General features: G+C 50.3%; 1 protein-coding gene across 7 annotated transcripts in view; it reads right to left on the bottom strand.

Annotated features, from left to right (window-relative positions):
* Nucleotides 1-23,899, bottom strand: part of KMT2E (lysine methyltransferase 2E (inactive)) — a 1,891,352-nt gene that overhangs the window by 391,607 nt on the left and 1,475,846 nt on the right. For all 7 annotated transcript variants that reach the window (XM_086966923.1, XM_086966942.1, XM_086966930.1 and 4 more), the window contains one exon: nt 14,775-14,919. In XM_086966923.1, the coding sequence (XP_086823049.1) occupies nt 14,775-14,919 (145 nt within the window). The remainder of the gene's footprint in view (nt 1-14,774; nt 14,920-23,899) is intronic.

Genomic DNA, 23,899 nt, shown 5'->3' with positions numbered 1-23,899 from the left:
GAACAGAGCGATCCCTCAAAGGGAAGCAGCAGCTTCCTCCCACCAGAGCCCTGGTGGAGAACCTCCAAAAGATGATCCGCAGGGAAATGAGCAGCCGGATCACCCATGCGCAGAGTTCCCAAAGCCATTAAAACAGCGCAGGTGAAGGCCGCACCCGCCTCTGAAGGACCCGCGGTCGGGAAAGCAGCTCCTGTTGGCAACGGCTGCAAGCTAAGGCGGCCAATCCCTTAAGCCAATCTGAGTGGGGAAGGGCCAGGGCCGGCAGGGAGAAAGAGGCTCCGAGGAGTGGGGGACCTGTGGTTTCTCTGGCGAAAACCGCGGCCGCGGTGACGAACCGGCCTTTGATGACGTCGGGGAAAAAGCCACGACGCGGCGACCCGGCTTCGGCGAGGAAGACACCAGCAGGCGTCCAACCTCTGGGGAAGAGGGGACGTCCGGAAACGAGTCCACGACCTGACACCTGTCCGGTGCCGTACAGTCCTCAATCTGGAGCAGGGCGTCGTCATCGTCGAGCACCACCGGAGATGTCAGACAGGCCTCCGCCACATCACACAGCGCCGGAGACTGGGGTGGGGCCGGAACCGAGGTGGCTAAGGGACGGCGGCGGAACGGCACCGACTCGACCTCCAACAAGGCAGCCGCCTGCATGGAGGGACGTGAGACGCCTGGGGAGTGGGATGGAGTCCGCCGCCAGCCTCGACCCATTAGTGGACTAGGGGGGCCTGCCGACCCCCATGGTGGCGCCTGGGCCAACTCGACCTCCGGCGAGGCAGCCGCCTGCGCGGAGGGACGAGAGAGGCCCGGGGAGTGATAGGGAGACCCCCGCCAGCCTCGACCGATGAGAGGTCGAGAGCGGTCCGCCGACCCCTGTGGTGCCGCCAGGGGCAGCAGGCTTATGTGACCTCGCGGACGTCACGCCCATAGACTATGTCAGGGCGGAGTCACGAGCTACAGCCCCCAGCGCGCAGAGATGCTGGGAAAAGAAACATTTTTCGGATCCAGTCTCGCGTCTGGGGATAATTCTACGTTAAGGAATCTGCGTCTAGTAGTCTCTATCAGATATATGAATCACGCTTTCAAAAAGCAAATCACAACAGGCAATTTAAATAACGATGGCTGATTGGGAAAGTCTAAGAAAGCTGAAAAGGCTAATTAGTAACCTTTAACAAAATAACAGTATGTCAGCTAACTGCCTATCTAGACACTGATGTTGCGGGAGGAGCATTATACAACAACCTCCTCCCAATGTCCTGCATAAATAGTTTTGGTAGAGGGACGAGTGGCTGTCAGATGACACCAACTACTTCGGGAGGAAGATTGAAATACATCAATTGTAACTACTCATTCCCCATGCATGGAGTTTTAGATTGTGCAGAAGCAGGTGCAGGACCCTGACCAGCTGCTGCAAAGGGAGGTCCTTTCAAAGGGGCAGCAAGATTGGAAGGCAGATGCTCATGGTCAGAAGTTCCGGGCTAGATATAGGTTCTCAAAGTCAACCCCACTGGTGTTACTGCAACAAAAAGGGTGGAGTGGGGCTCTGGGTCCTGTTCCAGGAGGCTTTGGGCCGCTGGAAGTAGCTAAATTGTCTGGCCATATCCTTAGTCATACTGCACAGGATCTTTAAATAACAGGGCAGACAAACTCAGCCGACATTGCATTGTGGATCATGAATGGCAGCTACACACTTCTACTAAAAAAGGGAGAATTCTGGCTCCATCTTTTCGCCACTGCAGAGAACATAAAGTGGCCAAGCATTTGCATGTTGGAGTACCTAGGTAACACCAGCTTGGAAACGTCTTTGTCTTCTGATGGGAGCTCTCACATACCCCTTCCTGCCTCAGGTAAATCGATTAACGTCAGGCCCAAATCATCCTAGTAGCTTAAAATGGGGTGACGAAAGTCTATATCTATTCCCCCTTGATGGAAGGAAGGAAAGCCTTTAGCACCAAGCAAATCGCTTGCATCTTTAACAAGTTGAGGTGGAGATAAGCTTCCGCTGGATCCCTCTGATCTTCACCTCTCCCAGATGACTTCCCAACCCAGCAAAGATGCATACATAGCTACTGTTAACTCTGGGTGAAGTAGGGAGAGGGGTCTGCAGTCAGTCCAATTGGGGTCCAGCAGCCACCAATGCAGATTTTCCATTGTGGGCTCTGACACCTGGGTGTAATCCAAAAGGTTCCCTTGGTGTTTAGCCCACTGACATTTCAGATCCACTCCAGAGCCCACACTTGCCACCTGGCGTGGTCCACAAGCAGGATGTAAGAGACAAAGAAGCCTCAGAGCTGCTTTCACTAAGACCCAGGTCAAAGGTAGAATAATCAGGATTATAACAAATGTCCTGGACTCACTGAGGTGGAGGGAAGGCCCGGAAGAGCACTGTGTCCAGGATGGCTCCAATGAAGGGAAGCAGTTGTGAAGTGACTGTGGCAGGATGATGAAAAAACCCAAGGATGTCAACAGGACAGCTGTCGTCTGTAGATGGCTTACAACTGTTTGAGGTGAGCCTGCATTCAGTAGGCCAGTTATCAAAGTATGGGAAGACTGTTATGCTCAACCTCAGCAGGTGCGCAGTGACCACCACCTTCACCTCTGTGAACACCTGAGGTGCACTGCTTGAGACCAAAGGGGAATACCAAGAACTGAAAGTGCTCTCGGTCCACCTGAAACCGCAGCTAGCGTCTGGGATTAAAGGATGGGAATGTGTAAATAGGCATACTGCAGATCCAATGCCACCATCTAGTCTCCTGGATATAGGGCAGACAGGACCCGGGCCAAGGTGACCATTCTGAACTTGTCCTTCTGATGAAAGAATTTCAGATAGCGAAGATCGAGGATAAGGCGGAGACCTCCATCTTTTTTTCCACAGCAGAAAGTAATAGGAATAACAACCAGTCACAATCTATGATGACAGCATCCTCTTTATGGCTCACTTGGACAAGAGAGTTGGAACTTTTCCTCTGCTTATGGACAGGTGGTCCTCCGAGAGGCGTTAAGGTTTTGGACACATGTCGGGAGGGGTGACAGAGAGTAAAGGGAGTAGCCGTTCTGCACAATTCTGGAGTACCCACTGGTCAGATGTGATGCTCCTCCACCTGGGGAGAAGAAAGGTGATGAAATCTCCTACCAGGCAATAATGCGCCACAAAAAGCAACTTAAAGTGGTTTTATGGAGGCTGCAGAGAGGGAGGGTGTGGATTGGTAGTAGACTGCTCCTGGGGCCCAGACGCTGACAGCCGGATCTACGGCCAACACAAGACAACAAGCTGTTGCCTTACTAAGTGCTCCAGGACAGAGTCTGCTTAGCTTCCAAAGAGACAAGTGCCATTAAATGGCATGCCCATGAGCAACTGTTGGATGCCGATCAAGACACTGGTGGAACGCATCCAACAGTGGCACCAAAGGGCCACACTGGTCCCAACTGACCTACCCAAGCAGTTGGTAGTATCCAGATCAAATCTAATAGAGTACTTTGTATGATTTGGCCATTTTGGATAAGGCACTGCAGGTTGGGCCACATGTCATCCGAGATGGCTGGCAAGATCTCCACCACCATGTTGTGCAACTCATGGGAGCATTTTCCTAAGAGGCAGCTGATGTTCAATGAACTAAGGGCAAGGCTGGCTAAGGAGAACATTCTTACTGAACGCCTCCTTGAGCTTCGACTCTCTCTCTGGGTGGGTGGTCAGAAACTACTTGGTATTCAATTAATTGTTGGAGGTATGTACCACCAGACTTTCTTGGGAGGGTTGTTGAAGGAGAAAGTCAGGGTCCCCTGGGGCAGACATGTGCTATTTTGCAATATGCCTTTTTACTGGAGGGCAAAATCCTGGTTCTGCCCAGGTGCTCAACCATGTGTCCCTGACTGCCTTATTAAATGGCAGGAAAGACTCCAGATCTGTTTGTCTTGGATGAAGGACCTATGTGAGACATTGGATGTAACCTCCTTGGTGGGTAAAGTGAGGTTTAAGACTTCTGCTGTTCTCCGAATGAGTGTTGCCAAGGAGGAAGAGTTTTCAGTAGCTACATTTGGTAAGGGTGAGAAGAGGCTTCTGTAATCATAGATACTGCTGGTGTCATTGTCATCGGTATCATCATGCTATAGCTATGGAAGTGGCTCAAGAACAGAATGTAAGTTTAAAAGAGGTTGATGCAATTTCGGTGGCAGTAGTTCTGAATACACTTTGCAGTTCGAAATGACGATCGGCTCCCCCTCCAGAGCCAGCGCCGTTGGTGTTGTCATTGGCGCTCAGGGCTGAGGAGGGTTGTGGTGCCGCATAAGTCGTTGGTGCAAACCTTGAAGCTGGGGCTGACCTCAGGTGGCTTCTGGGATGAATCAACCAGAGGAAGAACAGCTGGAGGCCACTGCGGACTCTTAGGCACTAAGGGGGCTCCAGAGGGATACGGTTGGGTACCCAGAATTCTATTAATAGGGTCCTTGAACTTTTGGAGCCGTTACAGTGTCGCTTCTGAGCCTTTGAAATCAGGACGCAGACAAATGTAGATCGGAATTGGTTCTGAGGATGGAGACAGAGTTCCTGGCCTGGAAGAACAGAGCGAGTCACGTGACTCCACACAATGGGAGTTGCGGAACGATGGGTAGCCATGCTTCAACGTTTTGTGCTTCTTAGATTTCACTGACTTACCCGATAGTCTGGACTTCAAAAATTATTATTTATGAGAATGGCATCAGAAAAGAGAGGACATCCAAACCATCTTCTTCGGGCAGGATGGCACACCTTCTCCTGTCAATGTTGCACAATATAAAGTTAGGCCTTGCAGTCGAGAATAGCCTTTAGATTCATCTTTGCACACTCATTACACAACGTTGAATGGTGTTTGGAGCTGAGAGAACAGAGACAGACCTCAAGGGGGTCTGTCACTGATATCTGCTTGTGGCAATCTTTACCGGGTTTAAACCTTGTGGTTTTTGTATGGGACAAGTCCCTTGCACACTGGAAAAACAATCTAGAAAAGGTTCTGTCAAAACCTGATAGACGAGGGAGCTAGTTCCAGATCCACATCGGAATGTGCGGAAAGAAAGTAACTGATGCTTGCATGCAATATTTATGGCACCTCTTTTTACGGATTTCTTTGCCACTTCTGAGGAGCCTTCTCTTTTGTGCCCTGAACTGGGGTATCTACCACATTTGAGCAGTGCTTGCTTTTACTGGGGCTAAAAGGCCTGCAATGGGCGAATATCTGTACTATCCAGACGCTTTTTACTTACAGGTAAGTTTTGAAGAGTGCCTACAAAAGGACCCCTCAACATGAGGAAGCTGGTCCAATCACATATCTTTTGGGTCATTAAAAGAGAGCATTTTATTGTTCACTTAAGTAAACATGGTAGATTCATCTGTGAATGAGCTATTAGACGAATGAACAACTTACTCACCTTCGGTAACCTTGTATCTGTAAGAGACATATGAAGTTATAGATTCCTTACCTTAGAATTACCACCAGGCGTCAGACTGGATCTGGAGACATTTTTTAGTAACATTCCCCCTGCGCGTCGGTAGGTGGCGTTGATCGACCCAGCATCCGTCATCGGTGTCCTGGTCTCCAGGATAAGGTTGCTGTGCCTACTTAGACGTCGCCATTGTGCGCTGACGTCAGTTGTGGCACGATTTTCCATGCCAGAAGTGCAGAGCCATACAAGACACTAAGCAGTGATGCACATAACTAGGGCCCTAGAAGGGAGTCCCTAAGTCTAGAACTCAGTTCAACAAATTGGGAGGATGGGTGAGGGGGAGGGGGGTGGTGGTGGGGGGGGGGGGGTAAGGAATTTGTAACTACATTGTTCATCTGAAAGACACTATAGTTAAAAATTCCTTACCTTAGAATACATACCCCAGGAATACCAACCCCGGTGGTGGGTCTACGAACTAAGTTCACACCAGAAAGTCCTGGAGAACAGAACAGCAAAAGAAGCATTCTCTCCGTACTTGGCTGCCCAGGTAGTAATGTCTAGTGAACGTGTGCAGGGAAACTCACATGGCTGCCTGCCAGATGTCAACTAGCGTAACTCCACGTCCCAAAGCAGTAGTGGCTGCTTTCGCCCTTGTGGAGTGGGCACGCAGTCCTACTGGAGGTTCCCTTTTCACCAAAGAATAACAGATCTTGATGCATAGGACAACCCATCGAGAGATGGTACGTTTGTGTGGGGCCCGATCTTCCTTTGGGACAACATAACCCACGAAGAGTTGATCGTCCACTCCGAATTATTTAGTGCGGTCAAGGCAGAAGGACAGTGCATGCTTTGGGTCCAGACGGTGGAGTCTCTAATCTTTCGCAGGGAGCGGAGGCAGGAAGAAGGTGGGCAATGTGATGGTCTGACCTGTGTGGAAAGAGGTAACCACTTTGGGCAGAAAAGAAGGCCTATTGCGAAGTGCAACCTTGTCCAGATGAATAGTAAGAAAGGGAGGTTTGGTAGGCAGAGCCTGAAGCTCACTCACCCTGCGAGCAGAGGTGATGGCAAGCAGGAAAGCAGTCTTTAAAGAAAGAAGACGAAGAGGACAATTATGTAGTGGCTCAAAGGTAGCACATGTTAGATAAGTAGGTACAAGATTCAAGTCCCACTGGGGCATTACGAAAGGAGGAGGAAAGAGATGAGTAATGCCTTTCAGAAATCTGTCTACAATAGGGGACTTGAAAAGAGAAGGTTGATCAGGATTCGAAGAAAGGCCAAAATGGTCGAAAGATAGCCTTTAAGAGTGCCACGAGCAGAGCCCTGCTGGGCTAAAGAAAGAATGAAGAGAAGAACCTATTAAAGGGGGGCACAAAGCGGATCCACAGCCTTTGATATGCACCATGACACAAATTTCTTCCATCTATAGGTGTATACTGTCTTAGGGGAGGGCCGCCTGGCGGCCAAGATGATGTTAAAGACTTCGGGAGGAAGGCTGAAAGCTGTCAACTGTCGCCGCTTAATCTCCACGCAAGCAGGTGGAGGCTGGATAGGTTCAGGTGGAGAACTGTCCCTTGCTGCTACAACAGAAGATCCTCCCGAAGAGGCAGTCTGAGCAGAGGATTGATGGACATGCTCAAGAGCTCGGCGTACCAGACCTTTCACGCCCATTCCGGGGTCACAAGATTGACTTGGGCACGGTTGGGCTTGATCTTGTTCAGTGGTACAGGCGGAAAGCTGTACAGGAGGCGCAAATTCCCCTAGAAGCAAAAAGCGTCGCAGAGCGAGTGCCCAGTTGGAAACTCCAATGCGCAGAACTACAGACATTGCGCGTTCTCTTCAATGGCAAATAGATATAATCAAGGCTCTTCCCACTGCTGAAGGAGACCTTGCACCACCTCCGAGTGAAGACGTCATTCATGATCCATCATGCACCTGCGGGTGAGCATGTCCACCCCAGCTTTCAGGGAATCCGCAAGGTGTTGAACCACCAGGGATATGCCCTGATGTTCCAGCCATGTCCAAAGGCGAAGAGCCTCTTGAAGTAGGGTCCACAACCCCAGCCTGCCCTATTTGTTGTAGTACCACATGGGGGTGGTGTAATCTGTGAACACCTGCACTACTCTTCCTTTGACAGAAGGAAGGAATGCCTTCAGTGCGAGATGGATCACCTGGATCTTCAAAAGGTTATGTGGATCCCGGACTCCACCGGAGAACAGAGACCCATGATCTCCGCCTCTCCCATATGGCCGCCCCATCCCAGGAGTGACGCATCCGTCACCACTGTTAACTATGGTTGGGGAAGGGAGAAGAATCTGCCAATCCAATTTGTTAGCTGTGAGAAGTTGGCCTGATATATGATGCTCACTAGTTCTAGTGATCACCTTGTATCAGTCCAAACAACCCTCATGGTGATTGGTTGTAAGTCAACCTTATAGACCAGCTATCCTAATGGTAGCTTGGACAAAGCAGTCTTAGGCTAAACTCTTTTGGCATGTGAAGCCAGCTGTTTTACCACATATATCCCCTTGAATACCAAATGAAAGGACACCACACAGGTAGTTATGAAAATAAACAAGATATTTATTAACTAACATACACCTCTGAACTCTTTATGAGGTCAGAGGGCTAAGCACATGACAAGACTCTTAAGATAAATATTGTTTAAGTTGCACGAATTACAATGGTGCCCTAGGGGCACGTCAAATCATATACTAAGTAAGTGGGTTGAGAAAGTCGATAGAAGGAATGGAGCTGTCCAGAGGCTGTAGGATCGCTGGGACTACACTACCCTAACCTTAGGTAAGTAATAGGAGGCCCACGGAACGCGTGTGCAGAGTGTGAACTCACACGCGAGATGCGTAACAAAGTCAATGGACAGTACAATTTACGAAAAAGGTGAGTACGGACAGTTCTGACTAGTTAGGACTAAAACGACTGGAAATCTGGACACTAGGAGAGTTGATCTACCCTTGAGCACCGAAATGCTCTTGTTACCTCACCCACGGGCTGCGGGTGCATAGGTGTCAAAGTGTGTAGGGTTTCCGCGTTGAAGTCTATGGAGCCTTGAAGAAAGATGCTGCAGGCGACCAGGAGGAAGCTGTCCGGAGTGATCCACGGGTGGATTGAGGAAGATGAGGACCTGAAAGCAGAGGGGACAATGTTCAAAGCCACTAGCCAGTGACTGGAGTGGAACCAGGAAGGAACCAGATGCTGTTGTCGCGATCAGGTGAAGAGTGGACGCTTGACTCTGCAGCCACGTGGACCAGGAGGTGTCTTCGACGACCAGGAAGGAGGCACGAGCTGTCCCACGCAGGCTCTCGCTGTCAGCGGTGTTGGTTCCGGATTCGGCGTCAACAGGCCTTGGCAAAGGCAACCCACGTGGTGAGTGGAAAAGGCATCTGGTGCGGACCAGGAGGGTCCGGGATGCTTCTCCTTTGCAGGGAAGCAAGGGCCAGTCTGGAGCAACCAGACCAGCGGTGTGGATTTCAAGGATCGTCGTCTAGGAGGCCACTAGCCAGCCGGCAAGTGACCAGACAACGCATCGAGCAGCAATCAAGCAAAAGAGCCCCACGCAGATCTCGTGGATGCTGGAGGGCTGATCTTCTGTGCAGGAGCTGCTCGGGGCTAGGGCTTCTCAATCCCCAAAGCACTTGGTCTAGGATGCCTCTGAAGTTGTGCTGGAAGCGAAGTGCAGTTTCTCCAAGATGGCCGGTCCCACGTGTCTCGTCGCACCCACGGATCTCAGCTGAGCTGCAGATGTAGGTAGAGGTCGGAGAGGTCTGTAAGTCCGGGTCTCGTCGGGCTCTGAAGTCTGGATCCACTCGGGAAGACGACAAAGTGAACCGTTGGAACGCTTGATGGTGCCTGCTTGTGCAGGGTGGTCACTCCTTGGCCACAAGGGAGATTTCTTCAGTCTTCTGTGGAGCAGAACGTCGAAGTCCAGAGTTTCTTCTTTGTAGTTTCAAATCAGGATAATCTAATTTGGAATGGGACCAGCTCCTACCTTTATTCTCCTAAAGGGGGCTGTTCTATGACTAGGTCCCTCCTATGGGTGGGACCAGGAAGGGGGGTGGTTACACCCCCTATCCGTTGTCCGGTTTCGCGCCAGAGCTGGGGCTGGAGTGCCCCAGCAACTGGTTTGAACCGGTGTATGCACAGGGCACCTTGTGTGCCCCAGGCATGTCTCATTCCTTTCAGGCCTGTCCTACCCAATACACAAAATCCTGTCTGGGGTGGTGCTAGCACCTCCCAAGGCAGGAAACCCTTTGTCCAGGCCTCCCTCGCTGGAAGGACTCCCAGCAGCAGGAGGTTAGACTTGTGTCTGTGGTGGCAGCATCCATTTTGTGATGCTGAGTCTCGAGTTAACTTTAACCGGGGTTCACAGTTACATACATGTTGTGTCCCTCTAGAAGGGTGGAATGCTATCCCCGTCCCCAGAACTGGCGAGGGGGTAGTATTCCAATTCGTATGACACCTTCCTCGACATGTTTTGATAATGCTACGCCAAAGTTAGCAATAACCGCGAGGATTATAATGCACTTAAGAGTATATGGTATAGCGTTATCATGGAAACAGCTAAAGGACTTGGTTCCGAAAGCTGCAGACAGGCTCAGCTCATGCTAGAGCACCATCTCACATAATTCCAAGCACTCTGCCTCCAGGATTGTTAAGGCCTGCCATAGGAGTGACTTATAGGAGGATATGTGTCCATTTTAGGTTTAGATATAGGTATACTATATCTAAAGCAAAGGGTGATTACACCACCTTGCCCCAGCTGATTGATCAGCCAGTTGTGTCAGATTTGGGTGGCCAGCCAGGTGTGGCATAATACATGCTGCAGCCCCTGGTAGGCCTTGGGTTCACTTATGCCCTGGTTACCTATGGTACACTGTACATGGACTTACAAGAGTGACCCAATACCAATTGGTAAATGCACCTAAAGTACATGGATGTCAATTTAGAGAGAGAACAGCTAGGCTGTGGGTCTAATTAGCAGGCCCACAGCCAGGAAAAGTCATAAACCAGTGGAGCAAAAAGCAAAAATCTGTGACCATAGGATTGCAGACCCTACTCTCCTACATTAGCCACCACTTCAACTTACTTGTAGTCCCCTTCGAGAGCTGTGCGACATTGGAAAGAATGCCCTGATGCTGCGCCCACTAGAAGTTCAGGTCACACTGCAGAATTTGCATATGCTATCTGGCATGAGGCCATAAGGTCTAGCAGCCTCAGAGTCATTCTCACTGAAATCTGAGAGAGAGGCTGAAACATCGGTATCAAAGCCTGAATATCCCGGACTCGGTGCTCAGGAGGAATGGCCTGAAACTGCGGTGCATCCAGAACAGCCCTGATGAAAAGGAGCTTCAGAGAGGGAATCATGTGCGCCCTCAGGACGTTGATAGCGAACCCCAGAGAATGCAGGATATCCGCCGTAGTCTGGAGGTGGGAGACAACAGCCTGGGGCAAGTCTGCCTTCAACTGCCAGTTGTCAAATAGGGGGAGGACTGGAACCCCTGCTCTGCGTAGATGAGCTGCGACCACCGCCATCACTTTGTTTAACGGCCGAGGGGCGCTGGTAAGGCCAAAGGGGAGCACGGTAAACTGAAAATACTCGTGGCCTACCATGAACCGTAGGTAACCCCGGCAGGCAAGACGGGGATTTGAAAATAAGTGTCCTGCAAGTCCAATGCTACCATCCAGTCTGCAGGGTCGAGGTCTAAGATAGGACGCAGGCCTTTGTCTTTCTTGGGAACCAGGAAATAGTGGGAGTAGCAACCACAACCTACTTCTGACACAGGGACTCGTTCGGCAGTTTCCTTGGCCAATAGAGCTGTAACTTCCTGACGGAGAAGGACCAAGTGATCCTCCAACATGCAATGGGAGTGTTGGTGGCAGGGAGGGAGGGGTAGTCTCGAAGGAGTAGCCTCTTTGGCCTATTTGCACTTTCGCCAACACCCAAGTGGCGCCTTTAAGGCCAAAGAGGAGCATGGTAAACTGAAAATGCTTGTGGCCTACCATGAACCGTAGGTAAAGCCTGTGGGCAGGCAGGACGGGCATGAGGAAATAAGCGTCCTGCAAGTCCAACGCTGCCATCTAGTCCCCAGGGTCAAAGGCAGATAAGACCTAAGCCAATGTCAACATTTTAACTTCTCCTCCCAGAGGAATGGTTTGACGTCCCTGAGGTCCAAGATAGGACGCAGGCCTTTGTCCGTCTCGGGCACCAGGAAGTAGTGGGAGTGGCAGCCACGACCTACTTCTGGCACAGGGACTCACTTGATGGCTCCCTTGGCCAAGAGGCTGCTGAAAGGGGGAGGGGGCATTAGTGGACTGGCCAGCCTGCTGGCCCCCAGACCCACAATGCAGGATCCTACATCCCTGGCCACGCATAGGCTAGGTAGCGTACGAATCCCTGTGGCTCTGGGTGGAATGTAGTGGTGCACCCTTTCAGTAGCCGCGAAAGGGGCGAAAGGCAGACTGCATAGGGAGAGAAGCTGCTGCGAGGCCCAAAGATCTGCCGTGGCCGTAGAGTCCTTGAAGCGCTCAAGCTCGTTGTCCGCCTTGTCACCAAACAGGCGACGGCCATCAAAGGGTATGTCTAAAAGGGTGGATTGGACATCCCCAGAGAAGCCAAACGTTCTCAGCCAGGCGTAGTGCTGCAGGGCTACCGATGTGGAAACCGTCCTACCCAGTGAGTCAGCGGTGTCCTGCCCACACTGGATGGTGAACTTAACTGCTACTTGATCGTCAGCAACAGCACGGGTGCACACAGCCGTTCCTCCTCTGGACACTGGGGTAGCACTTACGCCACCGTATGTGTATAACCTCCCATGAGACGTGGTGTTCCCCAAACAGACGGGTCTGGTGGCTTAGTGGACTAATGCATCAACTGCAGGAGTCTGTGTTCAACCTCATGGTCACAGGTTCAAATCCTGGCAGGTCCATTCAGCCTTTCATCCATCTGAGGTCGATAAAATGAGTACCATTGAGTTGGGTAACAATAAACATCTGATATTCAGCGCCTTGAGACCCTTGGGTGATAAGCGCGCTTTACAAATATACGTGTTATGTTATATTAAGCTGGCGGAAGAAAGCATCTTCTTCCCAAGATGTTCCAGCTTCTTGGATTCCCTATCTGAGGGAGTAGTAGGAAATGCACCTTTTGAGGATGAGGCTTGGACCACCGAGATCTCAGGGGTAGGGTGCTGGGAGAGGAAAAGTGGGTCAGCTGGTGCCGGGTTGCGATGTCGGACAATCATCCTGTCCACAGGAGCCCCTGTGCTGGGCTTAGACCTAGTGTCTAAAAGGATGTCAGTGAGAGCCTCATTAAAAGGCAGCAGGGGCTCCGAAGAGGCTGCTGCCGGTTGAAGCATCTCAGTCAGGAGGTTAGTCCTGACAGCCACCGTAGGAAGCTAGAGGCCCAAGGCCTCAGCCACCCAACGCAACACCACAGCATAGGAAGCCCCCTCCTCCATAGTCACGGTAGGGGAAGAGAGCATGCCAAGGTCTGGGGAGGTATCCAGACCACTGGCATCATCCAACTCCTCTTGCCAGTCCGGCTCTTCAAGTTGGTCTACTAGCAGGTCAACTGACCCCTCCCAGTCCTCCTCACCCTCCTCTGGCTGCCACTCAGGGCGATAGGGAACGCCATGGATAAACAGTGGTACAAAAGTACCCTCTGGTGCCGGTCCTGCACCAGGTCCAAGTCGGTGAGGCTGGGTTCGACTGGTTGAGGGCACAACCGGCATCAGAGGCTTCGTCACTGGAATCGGCGCCGGGGAACGTACCATGAGATCGACCAACGCCGATCCGGACCCAGGCAAGGACCCATTGGGGCCCTCCGGGGCCGAGGCCGTGGCTGCTGGCACCAAAGGTCCAGGGCTCCCAGCCGGATTAGCGGGACCTGAAGGCACGCCAGGGAGTCAGGCTGCCCAAAAATGCTATGGAGCAATTCGTAAAAGGCAAGAAGTTGGACAGGGGACGTTCCAGCTCCGGGAAAGGGAGGGAAGCGCGGAGCTGTCCCAGCAGGCTCCAAAGATGGATCCGGAGAGCGAAGACGCTCTGGGTCCCGCCTCGTGTCGGCTGACGGACAGGGGAGAAGGCGGAGTGCGAAGACTTCGAGGAGGAATGGTGATTACTCAGCAACCGGTCCTGTGACCTTTCTCTAGACGGGGACCTCGAACGGCACGGAGCGGACTGCCGGGCCTCCACAAGCTTTTGGGACCGCTACCGCAAAGACTTCGGTTTCATGGCTTGGCAGTCGGAGCACGACTTCGGATCATCATCGCTTTCCAGGTACCAAAGGCACACGAGGTACCGATCGGTGACAGACATCAACTTGTGACAGGAGTCACAGGGCTTAAACCGGTCCAACGATGGGACATCCCTTGTTCAGCAGGAGTCGAAGACTCGAAAAAGGCGTTGACAAAAGTCGAAAAAGGGTTAGTCAAAAAAGACTAAGGGGCAATCTCGCTCCGGATCTGTGCTGGATGAAGCGGAAAAAGAAAGAACTGTCGTCAGTGCGCAGGGCAGGCATCTAAGCAGACACCGCAACGTCATCCTGGTGACGCTGAAGTGGAGTCTGCCGACGCCACCTACCGAGACGAAAGGGGTACTGCTACGAAAAAAATTCTCCTGATCCAGTCTGACACCTGGGGGTAATTCTAAAGTAAGGAATCTACAACTATAGTATATTTCAGATCAATGTTCACCATATAGAAATAGAATATTCTTACTTTTTGATCAAATGATTCCACTTAAATCACTATGTTTTTAATTAAATGGCCACTTGTATAAAAAAGAAATCGCAATTAGGCAATCGCAATTACAAATGTATGAAACTCAGAGTTTCACTTAGCGATTCCTATGGGTCACAAATCTACCTGCCTAATTAATATTAAATAGGTAGATCGCAATTTGCACCCCCTGGGAATCTTTAAAATCACGGGGATGGTGCCTTGCTGGGGTCAGCAGACCACCATGTCCTTGATTGCTTTTAAATAAAGCAATCTTTTTCTTTAAATGCAGACCGTTTACTCTAACAAACGTTTTTACAACCATTCGCATAGAGGAAGGGATCTCTAGGGGACCCCTTCCCATTTGCGAATAGGTTACCACCAACTTGAAATTGGTGGTAAATTGCGAATGTTTTGCAACTGCATTCACGGTCATAAAACATTCATACATGCTGCTGCAATTCGCTATTTGGAAGGGACGCCAGGTTACCGAATTGCAAAATAGGGTGTATGTAAAAAGCCTTTTTTTAATTCGCAAACGGGACGATTCTGAAAAGTGGTCCATTTGCGAACACAAAATTGCTTGATACATGTGACCCTTATGGCTTAAAGTAAAATTAAATTAACAATTACCTGAAAGAGGACAGCCGCTGTTCCATAATATTGGACTTTTTTCATAACAATAGATTACTGGGCTTAAGGACCTTTCTTGAGATGGTGATTCAAACAGATCCATCATTTTTGAATGTTCTTCTTCCAAAGCCTGCTTCAACCACCTCTGGAGTAATAAAAATAGAACAATTTATCAAAAACAAGACAAAAAAAAATAGCCTTACAAAAACCACTATGTTGCCTTAGTTGATGTAATGTCCAAGTTCCATGACCTTGGTAATGAACAAGTTACTTACCTTTGGTAACGATATATCTGTAGGAAACATAAGTTAGTTATAGATTCCTTACCTTAGAATTACCCCCAGCGTCAGACTGGTTCGAAAAGTTTTTTCGGCAGCGTCAGTTGTTGGCGTCGTGTCACCGGGATGAAGTCGCAGTTGCTACTTAGACGCCGCCCTACGCTCTGACGTCAGTTCTGTACAGGACTTTCCGCGCCAGAAACGCAGAGCCATGCAAGACACTGACCACTAGTGCACAAAAATAGGGCCCTGAAAGGATATCCTTAACCCTAGAAATCAGTCTGCAGAACGGTGAGGATGGGTGGGGCAGTAAGGAATCTATAACTAACCTATGTTTCTTACAGATATATTGTTACCGAAGATAAGAAACTTGTTTATCTGAAAAAAACAGTTAGGATAGATTTGTTACCTTAGAATAGATACCCCAGCAATACCAAACCCGGAGGTGAGTCAGCAAATCGAGCCAAAGAAGCCGTCTCTCCGGACTTGGGCTGTAGAGGCAGTAGTGTCTCGTAAACATGTGCAGCGATGCCCACATAGCTGCCTGACAGATGTCATTTAGAGGAAATCCTTGTCCCAAAGCAGTAGTGGCTGCCGTCGCCCTGGTGGAATGGGCGTGCAGCCCCACTAGAGGCTACTTTTTTGCTAGAGAATAACAGGCTTTGATACACAAATGACCTATCTGGGGATGGTTCGTTTGTGTATGGCTCGACCATTCTTGGCACCCACGTAGCCAACAAAGAGCTGGTCATCCACCCGGAACGGTTTGCTGCGATCCAAATTTTAAAAAGCGCACATTTTGGGTCCAGACGGAGGAGCCTCTCCTCCTCTTTCGAAGGATGTGGAAGCAGAAAGAAGGTGGGCAAAGTGATGGTTTGCCCAATGTGCAAGGAGGTGCCAACCTTGGGAAGGAAGGATGGATAAGTCCTGATGACAACTTTTTCCGAATGGGCAGAAAGAAAAGGAGGCTTAGATGAAAGAGCCTGGAGCTCACTCACTCTTCTGGTGGATGTGATGGCCACCAGGAATGCAGTCTTAAGAGTGAAAAGCCTCAAAGGACAGTTGTGAAGCGGCTAAAAGGGAGTGCACACTAAAAAGGTTAGGACTAGGTTCAAGTCCCACTGAGGTATAACAAAGTGAATAGGAGGGAAGAGATGAGTTACGCTTTTTAAGAAACTATTTACAACCGCGGACTTGAAGAGAAAGGCAGAAATGGCCAAAAGATAGCCCTCGATAGTGCCCAGAGCAGAGCCCTGCTGGGCCAAAGAGAAAAGGAACAAGAGTACCTCAGAAAGAGGGGCAGAAAGGGGATCCACAGCTTTGCTGTGCACCATGCCACAAATTTGTTCCACCGGCAGGCGTATACCATCTTAGTGGAGGGAAGCCACGCTGCCAAGATCACATCTCAAACTTCGGGAGGCAAGTCAAATGACGTCAATTGCTGTCGCTCTATCTCCATGCAAGGGGGTGGAGGCTGGACAATTTCGGGTGGAGGACCGTCCCCTGCTGCTGCGACAGAAGATCCTCCCGAAGAGGCAGTCGGATCGGAGGATCAATGGCCATGTTGAGCAGCTCGTGATACCAGACTCTTCATGCCCAAGCTAAAGCCACCAGAATGACTTGGGACCGGTCGCTCTTGATCTTCTTCAGCACTATGGACAGAAGTGCTATAGGCAGAAAGGCGTACAACAGACTGCAACTACACTCGCGATGAAAAGCGGCACTTAGCGAGTGCCGCCTATATAATTCCAATGCGCAGAATTGCTGACATTGCACGTTCTCTTCGGTGGCAAATAAGATGTAAAAAAGGCTTTCTCTACTGTTGAAAGAGACCTTGCGCCACCTCCGAGTGAAGATGTCATTTGTGATCCATCATGGACCTGCGGCTGAGTTTTCCGCCCAGGTGTTCAGTGAACATGCCAGGCGTTGAACTACCAGGGATATGCCTTGATGTCCAAGCTATGTCCAGAGGGGAAGGGTCTCTTGACACAGGGTTCACAACCTCACCCGCTCTGTTTGTTGCAGTACCACATGGCGGTGGTGTTGTCCGTGAACATCTGCACTACTCTTCCCCGGAAAGAGGGAAGGAATGCCTTCAGTGCAGAACGAATCACCCAAAGCTCCAGAAGGTTGATGTGGGGACTCCGCAGGAGACCAGAGATCTGTGATTGCGCCTCCCCCATGTGACGGACCTATCCGAGAAGGGAAGCGTACTTCCCCACTGTATGCTTTCGTTGGGGAAGGGAGAGGAATCTGCTGTTGACCCCATCCTGGTTTGTGAGCCACCACTGCACTTGTGTAGCGCCCTCCGAGATCTGAATGCAATCGGACAGATTCCCCTGATGCTGTGCCCACTGGAAGAAACGCGTTACTTACCTGTAACAGCAGTTATCCAGTATTGGTGTTTTTCATAGATTCACATGCCTGAATCATTCCCAGTCGTCGAGACGGGAGCCTCCGGTACATAGAAAAGTAATGTCCTATAGACATACATAGAAAAAATAGGCCTAAGGGCCTCACCTTAGTAGCCTATCCTTGTCCTTATGTAAAAAGGACCAAACTCTTAGAGCCAGCCAATCAGCTATGACCTCCCTCTAGAACCTTCCTGGCAGGAGCCTCAGTCCCTCAGATTTTCGTACGCACCAAGCTAGGTAGGCGTAATACAGTTAGAGAGAAACGTGAGTCCTTCCAGGGGAGGCGGGAGGGTTGCATGTGAATCTATGAAAGACACCAATACTGGATAACTGCTGTTACAGGTAAGTAACGCGTTTCTTATCCAGTATTAGGGGTGTCTTTCATAGATTCACATGCCTGAATCAGAGTAGTCAGCAATACATTATGCACATTTCTGATGTAATCATGCTGCATAGTCATTTTAGATAATACAAATATTACCATGCGACTTTGAAACATTAGCATATATCAACATATCATAAGAGCAAGAGATGTGCATACCAGGATGGCGGGATGTTGGAGGCTCACCTCACTGGAATAGATGGCGAAGCACCGCCTGGCCCACTGCTGCATCCTTCAGAAGTTCAGCATCCAGGCAGTAGTGTCTGGAGAAGGTGTGAGGTGACTTCCACGTCGCCGCTCTACATATGTCCAAAATCGGCACTCCAGCGAACAGCGCTGCTGATGTGGACATCGCTCTGGTTGAATGCGCTTTAACATTAGCACTCAAAGGCCGTCCGGCCCTGTCATGGCAGAATGCTATCGCTGAGGAGATCCACCTTGAGATGCTCTGTTTCGTTAGAGGCATACCCATCCTTGGCCTACTATAGGCCACAAATGGCTGTGATGACTTCTTGAAACTCTTTGTTTTGTCTATGTAAAACTTAAGCCACCTTTTGAGGTCCAAGGATTGTAGCGTCCTTTCTGCTGCGTTGGTAGGGTTTGCAAAGAAAGAACCTAGAACCATCGGTTCATTAAGGTGAAAGTCTGAAGGCACTTTCGGTATGAACTTAGGATTTGTCCTCAGCACCACCCTGTCCTGCTTGAACTGCATGAAGGGTTCCTAAATGGATTTAGCCTGTAGCTCGCTTACTCTCCTGGCAGATGTTAGAGCAAGCAGCAGAGCCATCTTCCATGAGATGTACTTGATGGATGCTCGATGAATGGGCTCAAAAGGGTGCTTCATGAGTTGGTTGAGGACTAAATTGAGGTGCCATGTCGGCGGGACCCTTCTAGGTCTTTGGAAGGATCTATATAGTCCCTTTAGGAACTGCTTGATAAGCCTATTGGACCAAAGAGACGGTCCTTTGAAAGACCTGGTGAATCGCGAAATGGCCGCCAAATGCACCTTTATGGATGCATGCGCCAGTCCTGACTGTGCCAAATGCAGTAGATATGGCAATATCTGTTCGGGTGTGATATGGAGTGGTCTCAGGCCTTTCTCTAAACACCATATGCAGAATTGTTTCCATTTTAGAGAGTATGTTTTGTTGGTACTGTCCGCTCTTGCTTTTGCCAGCGCGTCCCTGTATTCCTGCGGGATGTTCAAATGACAGAACTCTCTGTGCTCAGGAGCCAGGACGATAACTTGAGCGATTGCAGGTTCGGGTGTTGCACCTGCCCTTTGGACATTGTCAGCAGGTTCGGGTGCTGCTTCAGACGAATCGGTGTCCTGATGGAGAGGCGATGAAGATCCGAGAACCAGTGCTGCCTCGGCCAGAACGGGGCAACTAGGATCAGGGTACAAGGCTCCGCCTTCATCTTCCTGAGGACCCTAGGAATCATCGGAAATGGTGGAAAAGCGTACGCAAATACGCTGAACCAACCGATGGTAAAAGCATTTCCGAGTGACCTTGGTTGGGGACGCCAGCTTGCGTAGTTTGGGCATTTGGCGTTCTCCTTGGTGGCAAACAGGTCGATTCCTGGGACTCCCCATTCTGAGAATATGTGATCCAGCGTACTGTTGTCGAGCTCCCACTCGTGGGAGAGGGATTTCTGTCTGCTTAGGGCGTCCGCAATGGTGTTGTCCTTGCCCGGGACATAGTCCGCCCTTAGCGTGATCCCATGGAGTACAAGCCAGTTCCAGACTTTTCGCGATTCGCGTGACAGAGTGAGCGAACGCGTTCCTCCCTGTTTGTTGAGATAGTGCATCGTCGTGGTGTTGTCCGTTCTGACGAGCACCTGGGAGTTCTGGATGCGTGGTAAAAAGGCTTGTAGTGCCAGATACACAGCCCTCAGTTCCAGAAGATTGATATGGAGTTGCTTCTCCTGATTTGTCCATTTGCCGCTTATTCGAAGGTCCTGGAGGACAGCTCCCCAGCCTTCCAGGGAGGCATCCGTGGTGATCACCAGAGGTGTTGCTGGAAGTAGGAATGGTAGTCCTATAGACAAATTCTTGTGATTCCTCCACCAGTCCAGACTCTTGGATATTTGTGGTGTTATCTTCACAATGTCCTCGAAAGAACCTGTACTCTGTGTCCATTGGTTCGTGAGGGCTTCTTGCAATGGGCGCATCCTGAGTCTGCAGTGAGGGATGAGGAGTATACAAGAAGACATCATTCCTAGGAGTGATTTGTAGGTTCGAACTTTTAGGGACTTCCTTGATGCCACAGCCGTGGCCAGAGATATTATTTTGTTTTTCCTCTCCTTCGAAGGAAATGCCCTTGCGCATTCCGTGTTCAAGGTCGCCCCGAGGAAGGTGATGTTTCTTGTAGGGGTCATGCAGGATTTCTCGTGATTGAGAGTTAATCCTAGCTGCTGAAAAAGATTGGTGCAGGCGTTGGAGGATTCGGTCACGCCTGCAGCTGAAGGTGCCTTTACCAGCCAGTCGTCGAGGTAGGGGGAAGACTTGGTGACCCATTTGACGCAGGAAAGCTGCCACAGGTGAAAGGCACTTGGTGAAAATCCGCGGAGCGGATTTGAGGCCAAACGGTAGGACTTTGAATTGGTAGTGCTGTCCTGCCACTTCGAATCTCAGACATTTTCTGTGGCCCTTGAGGATCGGGATGTGGTAGTAGGCATCCTGGAGATCCAAAGATGTCATAAAATCTCCTTTTTCCAGTGTGCCTAGTATTTCTTGGATCGTCACCATCCTGAACGACTGACTCTTCAGGAAAGAGTTGAGAGCCCTAAGGTCTAGAATGGGCCTCCACTTTTTCTCCTTCTTGCCTATAAGAAAGAAGCGGGAATAGAATCCTTTCCCTCTTAGAGACGATGGAACTCGTTCGATTGCTCCTTTCTTCGACATCACAGATATTTCCTGGAGTAGCAGGCGTAGATGTTTGTGTGGCAGCCTGCGGGGAGGGGTTGCAGGTGGGATGGTGGTGAATTCCAGGGAATGGCCGAATCTGATTAATTGAAGTACCCACTGATCTGTGGTGATGAGATGCCAATTGTTTAGGAAATGGGTCAATTTTCCTCCAATTTTTTATGAGTGATAAAGTTGCTGGACTGGCTGGAGTAATTGGTCACTGGCGGTCGCCAGTGCCCCTCCTCTGGTTTTTGCCCCTGAAGTTTGACCTTCCATAAGAAGTCTGACGACCTTGTTGCTGCTTCTGTTGGTACTGGGATTTATTCTGGTAGGAATACGAGGACCTATTTTGATAGGATCCCCTGTAGGAGGACTGGCCCCTGGATTTGTTGCCTCGAAAGGACTGGTTCCGTGCCTGTAAAGTACCAAGTGCTCTAGCAGTATCAGTGTCTTTCTTTATCGTTTGGAGCGCCTCGTCAATCTTGTCTCCAAAAAGGTGTTGGCCGTCGAAGGGCATGTCCAGCACTTTCGTCTGCACCTCTTGTCTGAATGACGTTGCTTTAAGCCATCCTTGACGGCGCAGGACTGCTGCTCCGGCTAGTTGTCGAAAGCCAGTCATGGCTGCATCTATGGCACAATCAATGATTTCAGAAGCCGAGGTTTGACCCTCCGTAAGCAGTGCCTTGACTTCCTCCTGAACTGTGTCTGGCAGTTCCGCTAAATATGGGACTATATCTTCCCAGAGCTGGCGGTTATAACGCCCCAACAGGGCTATGGAGTTGGCCACCTTGATGGTCATGTTGTCGTAAACGGTTTGCCAATTGTGTCTAACTTCCTGCCTTCCTTGTCCGGAGGGGCTGACAGAGGAGAGGAAGGGTTGCGAGAATTCTTTTGTGCCGCCTGGGTTACGACCGAATCCGGTTTCGGGTGCCCATTAAGGCAAGCTGCCGCTGTGGTTGGAGCCTTGTATTTTTTATCCAGGCGTGGAACAACCGCAGGAACAGAGGCCGGCGTAAGCATCAGTTTCTTTCCCTGGTCCCAGAGAAATTCTATTATTGGGATGGACTTCGCTGTTTTCTGCGTTTGCTCCTTGAAGTCATGTAAGAAGCACTCAGTCTCAGTTGATTCCATCACCATATGAAATCGCTTTGCCGCCCTTTCCACTATTCGATGGAAACCGCCAATGTCCACTGGTGGTGAATCTGCCTGGCGTGGTTGGGGTGAAGCTGGGGGAAGATGCCACATACTCTTCTTCCTCTTCGTGGTCCGACTGGATTTCTTGGACTTCCCACTCTTCCAGTTCCTCTTCTTCCTCATCTTATGATTCTATCACCTGAGGTGGCACTTTCTCATGGCGGACTTGTGTAGCTGGCCGTGTCTGTTTTGGGGCTGTCGCTGGTGCATTTGTAGCAGGCGTCGGGCCCCCTGTCTCAGTTGCCAGTGTTTCCGGGAAACATTGTTTGTAGTCCTGGATAAGGTATTTAAGGTCATTAACAATTGAAGCAGGAAGGCATACCATCGGGGTGACCTCCGTGCGAACATGAGCTTGGAAAGAGTGTTCCTGGTAGCTCATTTCCTCCTGTTCCTCATCCGTGCTCTGACATTTTACGTGAAGGTCTGAAATGGAAGTAGCCTGATCCAGGAGTTCTTCTTCTTCAGATTCTTCACTGGAGAATTTCTGTAGGCAAATGAGTTTGCACTTTACTTGGTGACGTTGTTTCCGGTGTAATCTGCTTCTTGGTTAGTTTGCCAGGCGAAGAACTTGTTGCAGGAGCCCCTGCCGTCGTTTCTGGTGTTGTCGATGGTGGCAGGGTCAGAGACGACGTTTCTACCAGCTTGGATTTCTTCCACGGCTCAGAAGGGGCCAATGTCGACGACGATTCCCCCGTCGACGGTGCCCTCGTCGACGGTAAGACCTTCGTCGACGGTGCCTCCGTAGATGATATTTTCATCGTCGACGACGCCTTCGTCGACGATGCGCTCGTCGTCGATGCGCTCGTCGACGCTTCATTCCTCGTCGACGGTGATCTCGTCGTCGACGTCTTCGACGCCTTCTTCGTCGACGTCTTCGTCGTCAACATACCCGTCGACGGGGTGCTCTTCATCGACGATGCCGTCGTCGATGGGACAATCGTCGGTTTTCCCATCGACAACGACAACTCCTTCATCGTCGTCAGCAGGTAAACCTATTCCATCAATAATTCTGCTGAAAACCGTCGGCGACGTCCAAAACCTCGTCGACGACGGTTTTCAGCAGAATTATAGATGGAATAGGTTTACCTGCTGACGACGATGAAGGAGTTGTCGTTGTCGATGGGAAAACCGACGACGCTGTCGTCGTCGACACAGTCGTCGTCGATGTGGTGACGTGAACTGGCGCCATAATTCTTTTTTGCGCTGAGGAGAATGTCGCAAGTTTGCTGGACGACTGTGTAGGCTTCTTAAAAGTCTGAGAGTCCTTTACAGACACTGAAGATTTCGTTGATCTTGCCTCTGAAGACTTCTTTTGTGCCTTTATAGGAGGAGTGTCTGAGGGGCCAGGGGAAGCCACCCTTGGCCTCTTCAGGGAGACTTCTGAGGTCATGGAAATGCTCCCCTCTGAAGATTCCACATTTTCCCTCTCTTTGAGCCTGTCCAGCCAGATGAGCAGGCGACCTTCTCTGTCCCTCAGGGTCTTGTTAGGGAAAGACCTACATATTTTACAGTCTTTAGGGACGTGGTCTGGATAAAGGCAATATAAGCATAGAGCATGCTTATCCTCCACCCCCTTTTCTGAATCGTTTTTGGCCACTATAGGTGTGGCAGGGTATACTCAGACATGAGTCTCTTTCTCACTGCACCATCAGGATTCAAGCAAGCCGGGCCGAAGAAGGCTGAAATGCCAGAAACCGGTCCCCGGTAGCTTGTCTCCTTTCTGGTGAAGAATTGGCTTGGTAGTTTAGTCTGCCCTGTTCCCATGATGCACTGGGCCAGGGACAGACTGATTTGCATATAGCCAGGTTCTGAGCTGGGATGGTGCAGTGAGATAAATAACGGTGATGATTCAAGCCCTGATCTTTGGACTGGGTAAGAGTGGTCTGCTTAATTCAGACACTCTGTTCATCACCACCCCCTTTTCTGAATCGTTTTTGGCCACTATAGGT

Source organism: Lissotriton vulgaris, chromosome 1_1 (genome assembly GCF_964263255.1).
Source record: "Lissotriton vulgaris chromosome 1_1, aLisVul1.2, whole genome shotgun sequence".
In the NCBI taxonomy this organism is placed as follows: Eukaryota; Metazoa; Chordata; class Amphibia; order Caudata; family Salamandridae; genus Lissotriton; species Lissotriton vulgaris.
Note: the sequence above shows the minus strand (reverse complement) of the source record. Positions and strands in the feature narration are given on the sequence as shown.